The 18,015-nt window shown below is 41.0% G+C and overlaps 1 protein-coding gene across 6 annotated transcripts in view; it reads right to left on the reverse strand.

The window, feature by feature from the left end:
• The window catches only part of MED14 (mediator complex subunit 14), a 75,412-nt gene that overhangs the window by 20,447 nt on the left and 36,950 nt on the right, over positions 1–18,015 (reverse strand). For all 6 annotated transcript variants that reach the window (XM_079910764.1, XM_079910765.1, XM_079910763.1 and 3 more), the window contains 9 exons: positions 17,558–17,692; positions 15,104–15,180; positions 9,662–9,822; positions 9,429–9,575; positions 8,270–8,361; positions 6,829–6,981; positions 6,019–6,288; positions 2,070–2,210; positions 159–270 (listed from right to left, as the gene is read on the reverse strand). In XM_079910764.1, coding sequence (XP_079766890.1) covers positions 159–270; positions 2,070–2,210; positions 6,019–6,288; positions 6,829–6,981; positions 8,270–8,361; positions 9,429–9,575; positions 9,662–9,822; positions 15,104–15,180; positions 17,558–17,692 — 1,288 coding nt within the window. The remainder of the gene's footprint in view (positions 1–158; positions 271–2,069; positions 2,211–6,018; positions 6,289–6,828; positions 6,982–8,269; positions 8,362–9,428; positions 9,576–9,661; positions 9,823–15,103; positions 15,181–17,557; positions 17,693–18,015) is intronic.

Below are 18,015 nucleotides of genomic sequence, written 5' to 3' on the forward strand. Positions count from 1 at the left end.
GAATGGCAAATATCCAGCCACGGACTAGCAAAGCAGTTCCCTCTGACATCTACGGCTACATCTGTAGTATTTCTCACGGTGTGTGTGCGTGTGTGTATGCGTGTTGTCTATTTTGGATCTGAAAGTTGAACACAACAAGAGAATAAGTAGTATCTTACCTGGAGACTGTGTGTGCATCATAGAGGGAGACTGGTTAACTGTGCTGTGATAAGATGTAGGGGGCGAAGTTAGAGGATAAGCGCCTGATGATCCTGGCTGCTTTGGAAATGGCTGAAAAGAAGAACATTCCATGTTGGTAAAATGGCCAACCATGCAGGTTATGTGAGTGTGGCTTTCCCCAATAAAGAGCTACAGTGTTGACAGTTACACACATCCCTGGTTACCAAATAGGAAAGGTGAGGTATGAAAATGCCCAAAATTCACATCAATAATGCAAGTTTTAAAAAACTTCCTTTCAAAATGTTTTAAAAATAGCAACATTCTCATTCCTGACCTTGCACTACCACTGCTTATAGCCCCCAAGATGTTTTTTGCTCATTTTATCTACCACATAACTGACTTATCTATATTATTTATCTACCATTTGACTGATTCTAAGATAAATTTTCCCCATATTTTAACATCTCTGAAATCAGTGTGTGTCTTCCAATTCATGGCATGTCGTAGTTGAACTGGCAGTGTTGTTTCGGGCGGTACATAAAAACAATGCATTTGGTGGAGTTTTAGAGTCAGTGAAATATGGTAGTTCAGCCTGATCTCTACTCAGCTTCACCTTCATCTCCAGTAATGACCATGTAATTCTTCCTAGTCTATGTTTTTTTTTTTTTTTTTTTTTTTTTTTTTTTTTTTTTGCGTTATGTGGGCCTCTCACTGTCGTGGCCTCTCTCGTTGCGGAGCACAGGCTCTGGACATGCTGGCTCAGCGGCCATGGCTTACGGGCCTAGCCGCTCTGCGGCATGTGGGATCTTCCTGGACCAGGGCACGAACCCGTGTCCCCTGCATCGGCAGGTGGACTCTCAACCACTGCGCCACCAGGGAAGCCCCCTAGTCTATGTTTTTAACTTGAGGTATGAATCACATAAAGCACACGACTCTTAAATGTATAGTCTGATGAGTTTCTATAAGTGTAACTGCCACATAGATCAAGATACTGAAGGACATTACCAGAACCCCAGAGGCCTCCCTCACCCACCTTCCAAGTCTCTGTCGCCTCCCCAAACTCTGACTTCCATCACTCAAGCTTGGTTTTGCCTGTTTTTTGCATCTCATATAAATACTGAATGTACTCATTAGCGTCTGGCTTCTTTTGTTCAACATTACGTCAGTGAAATTCATCATTTCGTTGCATGCAGCAATAGCTTTTTTCATTTCTGTGAAGTATTCCACTGTATGAATATACCCCTGTTTACTCACTCATTCTACTGTTGCCGGATATTTGGGTTGTTTACAATGTTTTGCGTAAATAATGCTGCTATGAACATTCCTGTGTTTTTTGGCTGCATTTCTGTTGCATATATACCCAAGGTAGAACTGTTAAATCAGGCATGCATAATGTTCAGCCTTAGCACTCTGGAATAATGCTGAACACCACTGCAAGGTAGCTGTACCATTTTATACACCTTCCAGTAGTAAATGAGAGTTTCAGATGGTCCTAATACCAAATGTTGGCAAGGACTATCAATTTTCTTTTCCTTAAAGACATTTCTGTGGGTATGGGGGTATTATCTCACCGTGGCTTTAATGTATAATTCTGTGATGCCAGATGACACTGTTCACCTTTTCTGTGCTTACTGGCCATTTGGACGTCATCTTTTGTGACCACATGGGTGATCACCTGACATTATTTTAAGTGCGGGAGTCTGAAGTTAATGCTGTTTCTGGTACTATTTACTTCCCATCACTAGAAGCCTCCTCCTGTCTCCCTCTGTCACTATTTCTTCATATGAATTTCTTGGGCATCTCGGGTCCACCAAGGACCTCCTTGCCTTTCAGCAAAGAAGCAGAGCCACCTACGGAACCTGTTAAGTAACACAAGTATGACACCGTTTGGAATGGCAGCTAGACATCACCTGTTGCTGGGGTGGTGGCTGGAGTTGTGAGATTAAAGAATCCATCATATCTCCTCCAATGGGAGAAGGGGGATTATCATCCTCATTTACAGACCTTCTTCGAGCATCCTGATTGCTGTCAACAAACATATTCAGGAATGTCTATGGATATAAACAGGTAAAATTTAGATTATTTTACCTAACTTTAGTAAGATATTCTTAATCACTGAGAATGTGTTAACAGAAACAAACATATTATGTCCATTATCTGAAATATAAGTTTGACACGTGGCCACTATTGTTAGGCCAACCTAGAAGAGAGAGTGATCAATTTGAAGAAAGGGGGAAAATTGAGGAAAAGTTAAACACAACAATAAAAATAACATCTAAGTTAAAATGTTATTATGTGAGCAAAAAGTTGAAGAAAGAAGTTCACCCTGGCCAAAATATTTTCTTATTAATTTCTGAATCAAAAACGTGGAAAAGAATAAAAAGTTGTATGGTAGGCATATAAGTAACTTCAATGACTCGGAAAACTTCCTATTTAGTGAGAGTTCTCACTTTTTAAGCCAGAAAATATGAAAGAGGAAAGCTGAATAAAGAAACTAAGCCACCTTTTCCCTTTTTATTTTATGTGACTTAATCTTAAACGTCAAGAGTGGGACAGTCTTGTTTTATAGGTTATGTCATCTAAAATTAAGCAAGGCTACCAGAATTTGTGTCTCAAGAACAGATTCTCTTTTTTTTTTTTTTTTGCGATACGCGGGCCTCTCACCACTGCGGCCTCTCCCGTTGCAGAGCACGGGCTCCGGACGTGCAGGCCCAGCGGCCATGGCTCACGGGCCCAGCCGCTTCGCGGCATGTGGGATCCTCCTGGACCGGGGCACAAACCCGTGTCCCCTGAACGGGCAGGCGGACTCTCAACCACTGCGCCACCAGGGAAGCCCCTCTTTTCTTTTTAATGTAAATTTCATTTATTTATTTATTTATTTTTGGCTGTGTCGGGTCTTTGTTGCTGCGTGCAGGCTTTCTCTAGTTGCGGTGAGTGGGGACTACTCTTCGTTGCGGTGCGCGGGCTTCTCATCGCGGTGGCTTCTCTTGTTGTGGAGCACGGGCTCTAGGTGCACAGGCTTCAGTAGTTGTGGCACGTGGGCTCAGTAGTTGTGGGTCGCGGGCTTTAGAGTGCAGGCTCATTAGTTGTGGCGCATGGGCTTAGCTGCTCCACGGCATGTGGGATCTTCCTGGACCAGGGCTCGGACCCGTGTCCCCTGCATTGGCAGGCGGATTCTTAACCAATGCACCACCAGGGAAGTCCCAGATTCTCTTTAATATGCTCCACCTTCCCAATCTTCAAAAATATAGATTACAAGCTTATCAGAATTACTGAAAAGCTTTTAAAGGTACAAAGTCTGATTTCTAATTAAAGATAATAGATTATTCACAACACACATTTCATCTTCTCTCAACACCCCACTGAAGCTCCTAAAAAAATTTTTTTAAGCAGTAAGTCACCAAGACAAAAAGAATGGGATAAGAGAGAAATAGCAATAAATTCTAGGAGGTTGCAGAGCAGATGGTTGAGTGGTAACTGAACTATCTGATGTGAGGAAGTTTCTTCTTAAGCAAGCAGTGGGGAAAGCCAAGAAGCAAAGCTATTTCCATCCAGATCTCCAAGATACACAGGAACTGGCAGCATCAGATACCCCTGGAAATGGAAATGAAACAGACTAAGAGCAGAGGACTGGGTGAAACGTCTTAAAGACAGTAGTGAAACCCTCCAGAGCCTCTGGCACTCCCACTGAGTTAGGCTGACCTTTACCACCAGGTGGAAGGTCTCTGATTGGGGGCAGGGGGGGACCTCTAGGATCAATTGACAGCAGGGGTACCATACTAAAAATAGAGATTAAAGTTTACATACTGAATGCTGAGAATACTAGTTTCCTTCTCTTATTTGACTTGCCAAATATTGGGAGCCAGATGCACAACGGCTATGCAGAGTCTTGATACTCTTCTCTTGGTACTCACACTGGCCCAACAAAAAGACCTGAAGCTACTGACATTGGGAGTTACCCAATGAAATGGCCCAAGCAGATCATCCTGCAGTGAAGATTACAGTCAGCAAGTGTCACCTTTAAATAAAAGCACAGAGTTAAGAATCACTTAATATTTGAAAACTACTAATATGAAAGAGATGAAAACAAAAAAAGGTGGATGAAATGGAGATTATGTAGGAAGAGGTAAGAGAAGATAATGCAGCCATATAGAACAGGACGTCATAAAATGAACTTTCAGAATCAAAAAGAGCTCTCGGAATTTTTTTAAAAGATGGCAAAAAAAAAATTCTTGATGGAAATGAAAAATAGAAGGATTGGAAAAAAAAAAGGAAATCTCCCAGAAACAAAGAGATAAAAAACAGGAAAGATAAGAAAATTAGAGGATAAGTCCAGGATGCCCAACTTCAGAATAGCAGGGGTAGCAGAAAGAGCTAACAGTGAACACAAAGGAAAAGACTCGAGGAAGAGCACAAGGAAATTCCCCACAACAAAAGGATGTAAGTTTCCAGACTGAAAGAGTCCACTTAGTCACATAAGGTTCAAGAACTGGAACAGGATGAAATGTCTCAATGGTCACAACAGAAGCTAGGGCACAATGGAGCAATGTCTTCAAAATTCTTCCAGAAAATGACTGCAACCTAGAATTCTACACCTAGCCGCTCTCTCAACTAGATGACGCTAAACTAAAGATGCTTTCCGACATACAAGGTCTCAAATTAACCTCCCATGTATCTTCTCCCAGGGAGCTACATAGAAAGTATTCCACCAAAACAATGAAGTAAACCAAGAACGAGACGTGGGGTCCAAGCCACAGGGCACGCAACACAGGAGAGAAGTGAAGGAATCTCCTGCTTCACCACCCTTCTGCAGATTCCTAAATCAAAACTGGGCAAAAGGTCTGGAGCGCTACCATTCCAGACTGGAGTTCAGAGGACTGTGGAAGAGATGTCTTCAAGATGAAACTGGTAAGGTATCTGATTTGTGAACGTACTGAGGGGAGAGTTACATACATGGGAGACTTTAAGGTTGAGTTAGTGATAAGTACAGAGAGAGCTAAGAAACAAAAAAGTTAATTAATAGTTCCCAGGAAAATAAATGCTGAGCAAGAAAGGAAAAGTAATCATAGTAAGCTTGGTAGAATAGTGTTAAATACTCATAATAATGTGAACACTGAAAAATTACCTAACCATATCACAAGGTTGGAGGAAAGAAAGAAGATGAATCGGTACTGGGAGCAGCCTGAAAAGGGGAAGGGGCATATAAGAAAGAACTAAAAAAGAATTAAATCCTCATCTCCCATTACGAGAGTCAGATAACGCCCTCAACTAAGAAGTCAGCAAAGAGCAATGAAAGCATGCTATTTAGAGGTAAGGATGTAAATACCAAGAGAATGAGCTATACTGTATAAGAGTGGAAAACAGAGTAGGAAACTGGCAAGACTGGGACTAATTTTCAAAACAGGCCATTTGGAACTATTTGACTCTAAACTATAAGAACATACAACTGAGCTGTCATACCAAAATCTCCAGGGGTTGTGGCCCAAGACCTTACATTTTAAAAAAAGTATCACAGCTGAACTGATGAACAAAGCTTTTCAATATTCACTGATAAAGACTACTTTTAAAGTTCCTTGAAGCTCCAAAGAGCAAATAGGACTCTCTTTAGTATCTTCACTCATTACATGGTAAGGAAATAAAAGGAAGGACATCTTATCATTTCATATACCTAGGCACAGCACTTTACCAGAAGTTCTAGCTCCTTCAGAATGAAGTTGCAGAGATGATGAATTAACATGGCTACTCATTAAATTTAAACAGGAATTTGTTGCTTTTCCTCCCCATTATTTCCCCCTCGAAGGAACTGTTTTAGAGATCACATTTATGTTTACTAATGCTGTAAACACTGAAGTCCATTACCTTGAGTCCTGGTGCAGGATAAAAACCTTCAACTAACTTGCTATTATCAAAAAGACTATAGGCCCCATCGCGTATTGCCACAACGCCTCGACTCCGGCAGTATATATCAATGCAATACATGTTCCTGAAGGCCAGTCTGATGTGGGTGGACGACTGCGGCAGGATGGAGAAGCACTGGTAGGCAGTGTTGGTTCTCTGGGTCAAGCCCAACATCGGCACAGTGGGCAGTTTGTTGATGGCATTCAATGGAGCCTGAGTATCAAACAGTACCTACAAGGAACAAATGCAGTGAGAGCAGCCAGTTTCTGCTAAAACCTCAGAATTTTCAACGTAAAATCGTCACAAATGAGACAATGTCCTTCTGGCACATTCCATACAAACTTTCGTCGTTAAAGACAAGTTAAGTCCACATGGTTTTTTTTTTTTAGTTAAGGGTACTTTAATTAATTAATTTATTTATTTTTGGCTGTGTTGGGTCTTCGTTTCTGTGCAAGGGCTTTCTCTAGTTGTGGCAAGCGGGGGCCACTCTTCATCGCAGTATGTGGGCCTCTCACTGTCGTGGCCTCTCTTGTTGCAGAGCACAGGCTCCAGATGCGCAGGCTCAGTAGTTGTGGCTCACGGGCCCAGTTGCTCCGCGGCATGTGGGATCCTCCCAGACCAGGGCTCGAACCCACGTCCCCTGCATTAGCAGGCAGATTCTCAACCACTGCGCCACCAGGGAAGCCCCCAAGTCCACATGATTTTTTGAGGAGTTTTACACGAGACACTAACACTGAGTCTTATTTTTAAATAGAAAATGAACTTAATTACCTGTAATAACTGAACCACATTTGGTGTTTTGTTGAACATTTCTTGAAGCTGATGGAGAATGGTATTGTGACAGTTACTGCATCCCGAGTTTGGACCAACAGTTCCCAAAGAAATGTGAAATTTCTGATGTATGGAATTCCACTGGATACTAATCTAAATCAAAGAGATTACATGTTTCAGAAACCGAGAAAGGAACGGAGTCAATCAGAAGAAAAAATAATGTTTAAACAGTAAGGCAAAATGCCAAAGATCTAAATGAGGTCTTTTTTGGAAGCAACTCATGAGACCCTGTAAACTGCAGATGTGCTGTCCCTATGGACATTCACTGAGTATGTGTGTGTTAGACAGCCCACTTCTACTAAATAAAACAGAAAGAGAAGGTGCTAAAGAAAAAATTTTGATTAAACTTTATTTGAAAATTGTCATTGTTTCTTATTTTTCCATTTTCTCTTGAACGGAATGAGAGTCACCCCCTAGGTGAGTACCGTATTAAAGGGAAAAGGAAGCCAGCCCCAACAGATGCCACCTTCGGTTAACAGATTTTAAAACACTCAAGTAATTTCTGATATGACTTTATGTGGAAGAGTCCAGAAAGAAGCTAGCTGGCTGAATTTATATACTAAATTTCTAGGACTTTACATATGGGGTGGGGAAAAAAATAAGAAACTACAGATTATGGGGAATACCTTCAAGATTAATACAGGATCAGATAATGTTAACAACCATGTGACTAAAAGCACAGACATACCACACTGTTCAAGACCATTCATATATAATCTTCATTATAGTAATCACGCTGCTAAGCAGATTTGAAATCAGTGAAGAAAAAAAACCCCATAAATACCAAAAGTATATTACCTTGCCCAAAACTCTTCAAGAATACATACTCCAAAGAGGGTATAGTTTTTGTTTTCAATTTTAAAGAGTTAAGCATTATAGTATATTTTTTATCAACAAAGTATTTAAAATTTACCATTTTATCCCTAATTTTTACTTGAACCCTCAATTATTTCAAGAAAGTTTTCATAATTTTTGAATTCTTGAGTTTTTAAAGATATATGAGAGGAACTTTAGTTTTTTTGTGCACCCCACCCCCCCACCCCACCAAGCGGACACCCTGAGACCCCTGGAAACCCCTCTGACCTCCACTCACCGTTGCCAAAACGCCCCAATCCCCACAAACGGAGTGTTTAACCCGTCCAGGGAACCCCCTCGCCTACGCTTCGCACTCAGGCAATCCCCACCCCATCTGAAGAGGTGGAGCCCCTCCTGGGGATTCCACCCCAAGTCCCCCACAGGAGTCATCTCCACCAGCCAGGCGGCTTCTCCGCCTCCTCCTCGCAGCCGCCGCCGTCGCCGGGAACCCCCACAGCTCCTCCCGCTCCCGCCCCCGCCACCCCATCCCCGAGGAACTTTAGTTTTAATTAATTCATAGACTTACTGAACTTCCCTTGGTGGTTCCATAACACAAGATAAGTTTTCGGTAATTATAAACACGAACTTCTGAGAAAATGTTTAGATGAGTGGGTATGTCTAAACAGAAAGAAAACAAAAAAGTTTAAGATTATACATACGAAATTTTAAAATATATATTTGAAAAAGACGGCATCTTGGCAATAGTATATGCCTAGATAGAAAGGTCTCTGTATATATAACTTAGTTTAAAAAAAAAAAAAGAAAGGAGAAAAGATAGTAACAGCATAAATAGGTAGTAGGGCTTCCCTGGTGGCGCAACAGTTAAGAATCCGCCTGCCAATGTAGGGAACACGGGTTCGAGCCCTGGTCTGGGAAGATCCCACATGCCGCGGAGCCACTAAGCCCCTGCGTCACAACTACTGAGCCTGCGCTCTAGAGCCTGCGAGCCACAACTACTGAGCCTGCATGCCTAGAGCCCGTGCTCCACAACAAGAGAAGCCACCGCAATGAGGAGCCCGCGCACCGCAACGAAGAGTAGCCCCCACTCGCCGCACCTAGAGAAAGCCCACGCGCAGCAATGAAGACCCAATGCAGCCAAAAATAAATGTAAAAAAGAAAAAGAAAAATTTCAAAAGAAAAAAAAAGCTGAAAGTATTTCTAATAGTTTACTTAGTTGGTTGACAACAGTAATAAGAAGAAATAAATAAATAGGTAGTAGGCTTCAATTTCCATTTCGACAAAAGGGGGCCAGGGCAGGGGCAGAGATGTACTGAAGCAGTACAGCATAGTGGTTTATGGGTTCCAATTCCAACTCTGCCCTTTGCTAGCTACGTGAACTTCAGCAAGTTTCTTAAGTCTCTGTGACTTGTTTTCTTCATTTGTGAAATGAGGGATGATAAATTACCTCATAGGGTGACTGTGAGGAGTGAATGAGTTAATACAAGCGTTTATTACATTGTGTGGCACACAGTAAACTCTCAATAAGCACTATTATTATAATCTGGTATACCTGTGTGTTAAAATTTCTCAATATATACGAATCATCACAGTGGCTGTCTCTCGGGGATAGACTGACGATTTTTTTTTTTTTTTACAACGTGCATGTTTCACTTCCTCAGTTAAAAAAGGCGGTGGCGGATGCTTCCCCCCCTCCCTCCGCACCAAAGGAAGATTATCACTTGTACCTGGTAGAGAACGTGCAAATTCCAACACACACTCATATAATCGTGCAATGCTATTCCAATCATTAAGGAACATTTCAACCACTTTTCTACCACCAACAGGTTCAGACAACAGGTTTTCATATGTCAGATAAACATGCCGGGATGGTCCTACAGATTAAAAGAAAAGATTAATAGTAATCAATACAAAAAACAACCCAGAAATATGCAAAGACAAAGTGTGTGAAGCATCTCACCTTGCTCCCTGGTAGAGGTGCCATTAAGTGGACAATTTGCAAACACTAACTCTGCCACCCAGGTGCGGTTATTTCTACCTTGTAATCGGAAAGTGCAATCAAGAAGAGAGCGGTCCAGAGCCTTTTGCGTTTCCTCATTTACACCCTTACAGGGAGGAATTCTGGTGATGAAAGACAGCATATGAAGTGTACTTCGTATCACAGAAAGACAAAAGCACAATCTACACAATGACAGGCAGGGTAGCATATTAGAGCTTTGGTTCAAAGTCCACTACTAGGCAGCTTCTGCAAGAGAAGGAAACAATTCACAGCAGTTAATAGCATTTAACCCACTTCCATTCATATCAATATGGATTAGGACTCTCATTTTAACAGTGATGCTCACCTTCATCCTTAATCTTGTTATTAGAAAAGACCACAATTTCTCAGAAAATCAAAGATACTGGCTTTCTATGAAATCTACCTAGAACATCCTCAAGGAAAAGCTAAGGAGAACAAAATATTTTTAAGACCACTCTTTGAAGTCAGGATGACACAGTGAAAAGAACAAGGGCTTTGGAGTAAGGGACCTGCATTCTAATTCTGACTCAGCCACATTCAACCTCTCTGAATTGCAGTTTCGCAACTATAAGATGGAGATAAATAACTACCTTATGGGTCTCTGATTTTAAAACATGACAAAACATACATATAAAGTACTTATGGTGGCTGATACAGCAGGTATTCATATATGTTAGTTTCTCCTTGCAGTAAAACCAAGTCCTGCTCACTGACTGCCATGACAAAATTTCAGGTTCGTTATCTCCCCCCACCTTCTCCGCTCCTCCTCTGTAGAGGTAACTCACTGTGATGGGGCTACACATGTATCAACTCATTTAACATACATACTGTCACTTATATATACCACACATGCAAGAGGAATGTATTAGCTTCGGTGTCTTAAAATACCCATCTCTTGCAACTTTATGAACTATCTTATTTGTCATAGAACATGATGAGGTAATATATTTTGGCTGTTTTTTTCAGTAATGGATGAAATAATGAGATAATATTTAATTACACGTTATCCTTTAACTCACAGGGAAGGTGAGTTAATTATCAGACTTGGTATAATAATTATCAAAATCAGCAAAAAACAACAAATATAACTAGAAATACGGAATTTTGGTTCAGGCCTCTCATTCAGATATAACACCTAGACCAGGCTTTCTCAGGGTCGGCAATATTGACATCCTGGGCTGCAGAATTCTTTGCTGTGGAGGGCTATCCTGTGCAGGTTATCCTACCCTGGCCTCTACCTACCAGCTGCCAGTAGCACCTCCCACCCCTTCTTCTCAGTTAATGAGAACCAAAAATATCTCCAAACATTGCTCAGTGTTCCCTGGCAGGGAACACTGCCCTGATGTTGAGAACCACTGACCTAGAATAAACAATTTAAGAGAGAAAAAAGAGACAGAGATTGTATATGGTAAAAAATAAAATCTGTAGGGGGAAAGAAAGCTATCCAGGTTGCATAAAAATAGAATTAATGTACTGAAATTTTCTCAGTAAATTAAAAATTCCACCACAGCTTGTTTTAAATGTACACGTTTGGGCTTCCCTGGTGGCGCAGTGGTTGAGAGTCCGCCTGCTGATGCATGGGACACGGGTTCGTGCCCCGGTCCGGGAAGATCCCACATGCCGCGGAGCGGCTGGGCCCGTGAGCCATGGCCGCTGAGCCTGCGCGTCCGGAGCCTGTGCTCCGCAACGCGAGAGGCCACAACAGTGAGAGGCCCGCGTACCGCAAAAAAAAAAAAAAAAAGTACAGGTTTTAAAGTTTTTTCAAAAGTTAATATTTCATACTACATACTTGTTATCACTCACTACCAAGAAGATTCTGTCCAACATTATTTGGGGTAGTTATTATAGAAATCGCATACACTGCACATATGCTTCGAACTTCGGGTATACTGAGGACTTTTGCCTGCCCTTACCCCTCAAAATGTACCTCTAAGCCACAGTAGTTATAAAGCAGCCAATTCAGATAGATTTTTTAAATCCTGATTTTGAAAATATAAATGCAGTACATTATCCTTCTTTCACATAAAATAGGTATTTCATGAAATCCATCTGGTTAGAAAATGAACACATAGAAGTCAGCATGTTTGGAAGTAAGAATTAAGTAAGACTCCTTCCAATTTATGTTCTCAGGGACAACACGACCCTGAAAATGCATTCTATGTCACTTTCTTAATCTGTGATACCGATATAATTGGCTTTATTTCAAGGAACCTGCAAAATATCTACTTGCTTTTAAGGTTATACATGTAACAGAGAGAAATAACAATAACTTTAATCCTCCCTGCATGATCATGTGAGGTGGGGGAAAAAAAAAAAAAACAGGTTCCCCCAAAAGGAAACCTGACAAAATCATTACAAACACAAAATACTATTATTCAATATATTTGCCAAAAATTAAGAACCGAGGAAGATGTTCCCCGGACAATGGATTTAACATATCTGAAAATTTCTATCATTTCAAAAAAGTTTTTTGATCTAAACAGCTACTCCTGACCGATTTTTCTCCTGTAATTCTGAATACTGAACAAATTTAGAAAAGTAAGCTCTGGTCTTCTAGGGCAGATGTGTATCAGCACTGCTCCTTCTCCGCCATCACGTGCTGCGTGTCAGTTTCGTTCTGAGGGATTTTACAAACATCAGTAACCACGTTATGTCCCCACAGTGCAAAAGTGGGGAGGAAGATCACTGCAAGTGCTAGTAAAAGCAGCACAACTGCACCTACAAGGAAAGTGGGGTGGATTTTATATAGATTGCACGTGCATATGCAGGACTCAGTCGCGTAACTGACAAGCCGAGTCACACAACTTGCAAAAAAGAGCTGGGCCTGTGCATTACTTGCATAAGCTACCAGAGGCAAACGAATCACGAGATGAAAAAACCTTGTGGGCGTGGCTGGAGGACCAGCACCACTGCCCATTACCGTAATGTTAGTTCAGGAGAGGGTGGAAAGTTTGCTCAAGAGCTCAAAACAAGGCACTGCGAGCATGCTGCTCTCGAGACTGTGTCATCTGAGCGGTGGGATCAAGGCTCTTGAGTTTGCACAAGGCAACAGGCCCATGAACCAGAGCAGTCTAAGGTGTTTACCATATTTTCAGAGATACAGCAAGAAGGCCTGCTCAACAGATTTTCAAGGAGATAAGCTGAACAAGAACAGAACATATTTTTTAGCAAAGAGGAGAAAACTATGCTCAATTTTAAAGCTTTGAAGTCATACTCCCATTTAATATGAATATACCTAGGACTAGATGCTTAAAAGAAGAGTTTCTGAGGATTAAATGAATTGGAGCAATTACTTACTAATTATAATTAGATCTATCCCAGATTTTAATTTAATAAAATCATATTTAGACATTTATTATTTTTTCCTTCCCCCGATAATGGACAGCTTGTACCAAACAGATCTCTTTATCCATTTCTATATATTTTCCTTTTAAGTTTTAAATAAAGGAAACAATAGCCAGGATATAGTAAAGACTTTCTCAAAAATTATTGTAAAATGAAGATTAAAAAATATGAAGTGCTTCCTCTCCACGTAAGGACTATAATGAATTCTCTTGAGTTCAAGAATAAAGGGGACTGAAATGTCTTTTGTAAAAATGCCGAGAGCAAGATATTTTAAGATTCTTGCAAAACATGAAAAATATAACTAAGAGACTAGAACACAAATGTTATCATCTATTAATCTACAGTTGTCAAAAAGAGTAAAAAGAAAAAAACCCTATACTTTAGGCAGAAGTAATATAAAACCAAAGGCAAATTAATTAAAAGTTTTACATTTTCCTTTTGATGTCTATTCTAAGACCAGCTCTCTCCCCAGAAAGCTTTTTGTGGAGATGGCATTAAGGTAACCAGGCAGGGCAGCTATTCTAGTTCAACTCTTTATCTAACGTGAGCACCATGACACATGGGTGGAGTGCACGCTATCTGCGAGTCCTTCCCACCTTCCACAGGGCAAATTGATTCCCAAGTAACAAAAATTAAAGCCCCGCTGGCTCAAATTGCAGAGCCGCCATGTCTTGGCAGACAGGAATTCAATAAATAAAAATTGCTTCTATGATTTATATTATTAAGCAACGTCTAATAAACAATACAAATGTCCAAAAAAGAAAACTGCTTTGTGCACCAAAAAGGGTGATCTCTTAAGTGGCATTCTAGCTTTCAAGTCCATCCTGGTCACCTTATAAATCACACATGCTGCCTTAGTTTTCCCTCTAAGCATCCTTTGGCCCCCTTGTCCTCTACCCGTTTAGAACCAAGCCCTCTGCCCATCTCCCCCTGCGTGCTCTTTCCTGGTGATGTAAGTTACTATCCCAGCTCAATTACTTTCACCTTGGTACCGACTCAGTTACTTCTCCTGCCCAGACCAGTCACCTGGGCTTGAGACACAACCCTGCCTGCCCAAAGAGATGTCTAGGCACCTCAAACTTAGCAAAGCCCCTTCAAACTCACATCTTCGGTCCCGTCTTGGAAAACATCACTGTCATCCATCATTTGCCCAAGATAAAACTAAGAGTTAACTTTGCCACCTTCTCCTCTTTCTCACCTTCGACATCAATCTAAACACCAACCCCTTAAGATTTCGTCCCCTAAGTCCTTATGGAACTTTCTCTGGTCCAAGCTACTAAGAACTCTGGTGTGAACCATTTCAGCAACTAGTTTTGCTACTTCAGTCTTGTTCCCCTATCAGAGTGAGCTTTCAAAAACACCTATCTAATGATGTCAGTTTCTGCTTAAAATCATCTGATGGCTTCTTACTGCCATTGTGGTAAAGTCTAAATTCCTTAAGGACACTTACAAAGACCCTACAGGATCTGACCCCTTCCTGCTCACGTCTCTAGGTTCATCTCTCCTAACTCCTGCCACGCCCAACTTCCTTCAGTTCCAGGATGCCGAGCTTTCCCTTCCCTCTAAGCCTTCATTTTCGCAGTTATTCCTTCTGGTTAGGGGTGCCCACTCCCATTCTAGCTCCCTTTCCTCTGGCTAATTCTCACCTCTCCTTCAGTCTACGTACAACTGGTACTTCCTCAGGGATACCCTTCCTGACTTCTGAACTGGCCCAGATCTCCCTGCTATGTGAACCCACAGCATCCTGAAGGGCCCTTTCAGAATTCAAGGCTGACACATACTCACACTCAGTAAACACCTGTTGAATGAATGAAAGATAAGCCAGAGGAAAGACATCCTAAAATACCAAGTGCTGCTGGATCTCCACTTGGCAGGTGAAAGAGAACGCTCCCCCAGACCGTAGTAATTCCATGCAGAAATCTGTGACATCCGCGGGTTCTGAACTCGGCTTTATGCTGACTCATGGAAGGAGAGGGGCAGCACTGGCAGTGTGGCTGCAGTGTGTGGCACCAAGTCAGACACGTGACAGGGACTTACTTCAATAAGCGAATCGCATGACTGAAGCCATCACCTTCCATTTGCACTCCTTTATGTGGAATCTCCAGATTGGACAGCTGAAAACAGAAAAGCACAGTTATGTCAGACCACCAATTTGACAAAGGAAACTACCTTTTCTAAGTACTACTGTCTCTATTCTCGTGGCGTCTGTACTAGAGTCACTCTGTCCCAAACTGACAACGTATTAGGCATGAGCATTGTGCCCCATCATCCGATTTCCTGGGAAACCAAATAAGACTGGTTTTCTTGTGTGATTCAATTATGTTTGTTTGAAAACAAAGTTCGAGTCATAGCCACATCTCATTTTTAACCACAAACAATATTTTTCCGTTTATCACTTTTCTGGAATACATTTTTATTTTTAACAACTATTTCCTCCGTGAAACCCAAGAAGAAAAGATTTCCACTTTATGCATTTACCCAGTGAGATATCATTCCCAATTGGAGGACTCAGTAAATGAGTTAAAAAGGTAAATGCAGGGATAGTGCCTGAGACCTTATCAGTGGAACTACAGGTTATTTGGGTATGCCAGGAAGTCATCTGATCTAGCAAAGAAATGCCTGCCTTCAGCACATATTCCCAGGCCTTCTCTGACAGAGTATTTATTTATTTATACCCACCTTGTTCCAGAAAGGATTTAAAGCAGCCCTAAGCATTTCACTGAGCCCTGCTCTTTGGGCCTGGGAAGAGCAGAGGTTTAGGAAAATAGCTGCTGACCAAATAGGCAGGAGGGGTCCAGATTCAAAAGGAAGCAAAGTGTGGGAGGGCTTCTCTTCTATGGATCAGAAATATAAACATTCCTGGTAAGACTAGATTTAGTTATTCACATCTCAATATAAATTACTTTAAGCAGAAAATGTGCTTGCTTTTACCTTTAACATATCTTTTTCATTGAGAGAAGAAAAAGTTACGTTTTTAAGAGCTTGACTGAGTTCAGTAGACTACTACAGAATGTTACATGGCCTATGTGTGCAACAGGTATAGGAGCACAGGGAAGGGGGACAGAGGCCATATGCCTACAGGTGTCTACAGGGACACTACGAAGACACAAGCTTTTGCAACTTCTAGCCTGTGGGTAATGGGGAAGACAGCAGACAATGAATGAGGCATCACACTGCCCCTGGGCATCATGTAGCCTCCCTTCCCACTGCAAGGGAGTAACTGAATGACATTCATGTAACCAATCCCCATGGCACGATGAAAAAGCCCAACAACACAGTTAAGTAGATACAAGCACGGACACCGCACAGTTTTGGAGCTTTGGCCAGTTCCCAGACAAGAGGACATCCGTCATGCTTACAGTTCTAGGAGCGGGGACGTTGTGGACATAAGTATCTACTTTAGCCTATTTCTGGGCTTGCATTTTCTGGGCTACTGCTGCTCCTCACAATTTCACACCTTATTCTCGGCCTTCAGATCCCAAAACCCTATAAAGCAGCGGTTGGCATACAACAGCTCATGGGCCAAATCCAGCCACTGCCTGTTTTGGTAAATAAAGTTTTGCTGGAACACAGCCACACTCATTTGTTTAAATATCAACTATGGCTGGCTCACACTACAACAGCAGATTTGAAAAGCTGTAATAAAAGACTATGACCCACAAAGGCTTAAAATATTTACCATCTGGCCCTTTATAGAAAAAGTCTGTTGATTCCTGCTCTAAAGAATCAAAATGTTTTCAACAAGTCTTCCCAAGACTATCATCGTCAGCCCAACTGATATAATCCACTTCCATGTTTCTAGGTCTCTTCTTCATTCCCAATAATTTACAGAGGGGAGGAGTCTTACAGAAAGTAAAACTTTAAACTAGAGGGAAATAATTAAGGTTTTGATGTATTACTTTTAAGGGCTGCCAATCCTTGGCCAAAGCCCTTTTTGGAAATACAAAAACGCAGGTTCTGTTACCTCCCTTTACTTTCATGTTTGGGGATCATGCTGGATATCACGATTGTGTACTCTTGAAAGACACTAACTCTGCATAAGTCTATTGCTTCTTCCATAGGAAAAGAGTAAAAATTTAGTTTAATATTCTTTCTGACCCGCTTCTCAGAAAGGAACCCAATTTTATTAGTAAGCAATACGGACAGCTTCACCCACTGAAAAATGAGCCACCCCTTTATCAACTACCCATCTCTAAAAGGGTAAATAATGTTCCTAAGAGGTATACAAGTAAGATGTTAATTCTCAAAAGTTGTCTTTTTTTTTTCAAACTAGAAGAATTTACTTTCCATTTCCACAAAGAACAGAAGGCCCACAATTTGGAACCAGAGAGATGAAATAATTTAAGTCATGTTTTACATGTATACCACGAGATGCTGTGATTTCAACCCCACCCCTCCCAAAATATACAAGTGATCACAACCATCTGGTTCTAATGGAATTCATGTAGCTTTAGCAAGGCATTTAAAAATTACTTAGATACCCCAAATTACCTCCAACCGAAGTCCTACAAACGGCATATTTGTATCACACATAGCGACAAAGTGAGCTAGAACTTTATTGAAGGCACACATTTCTCCTGATCGTTTGGTTTTCTTGGGTTCTACTGGACACAGATCATCAGACAACTAGAATTTAAGTAAAGAACACAAGTGGGTAAAAAAAGTACATGTGATGCAATTAGTTAAGGCAGTTGTACCACTGTAACAAAAGTCAAGGTAAACCAAAACAAATGTTAATTCATTCAACAAATATTTACTGAGCAAATATTGACCTAAACGCTAGAAATTTAGTAGTAAATATTATGTATTTAACAAGCTGTCTTTTGGAAAATGGTATATAATTATTAATTAAGAGAGAAACATTTGCAAGAATACATAGACATTTGTTACCTAAACCTTATTGCTGCTCAGTATCTTAAAAACCATACCAAATTCTTTCCCATTTAAAA

The sequence above is a fragment of the Stenella coeruleoalba genome (genome assembly GCF_951394435.1).
Source record: "Stenella coeruleoalba genome assembly, chromosome: X".
Taxonomy (NCBI): Eukaryota; Metazoa; Chordata; class Mammalia; order Artiodactyla; family Delphinidae; genus Stenella; species Stenella coeruleoalba.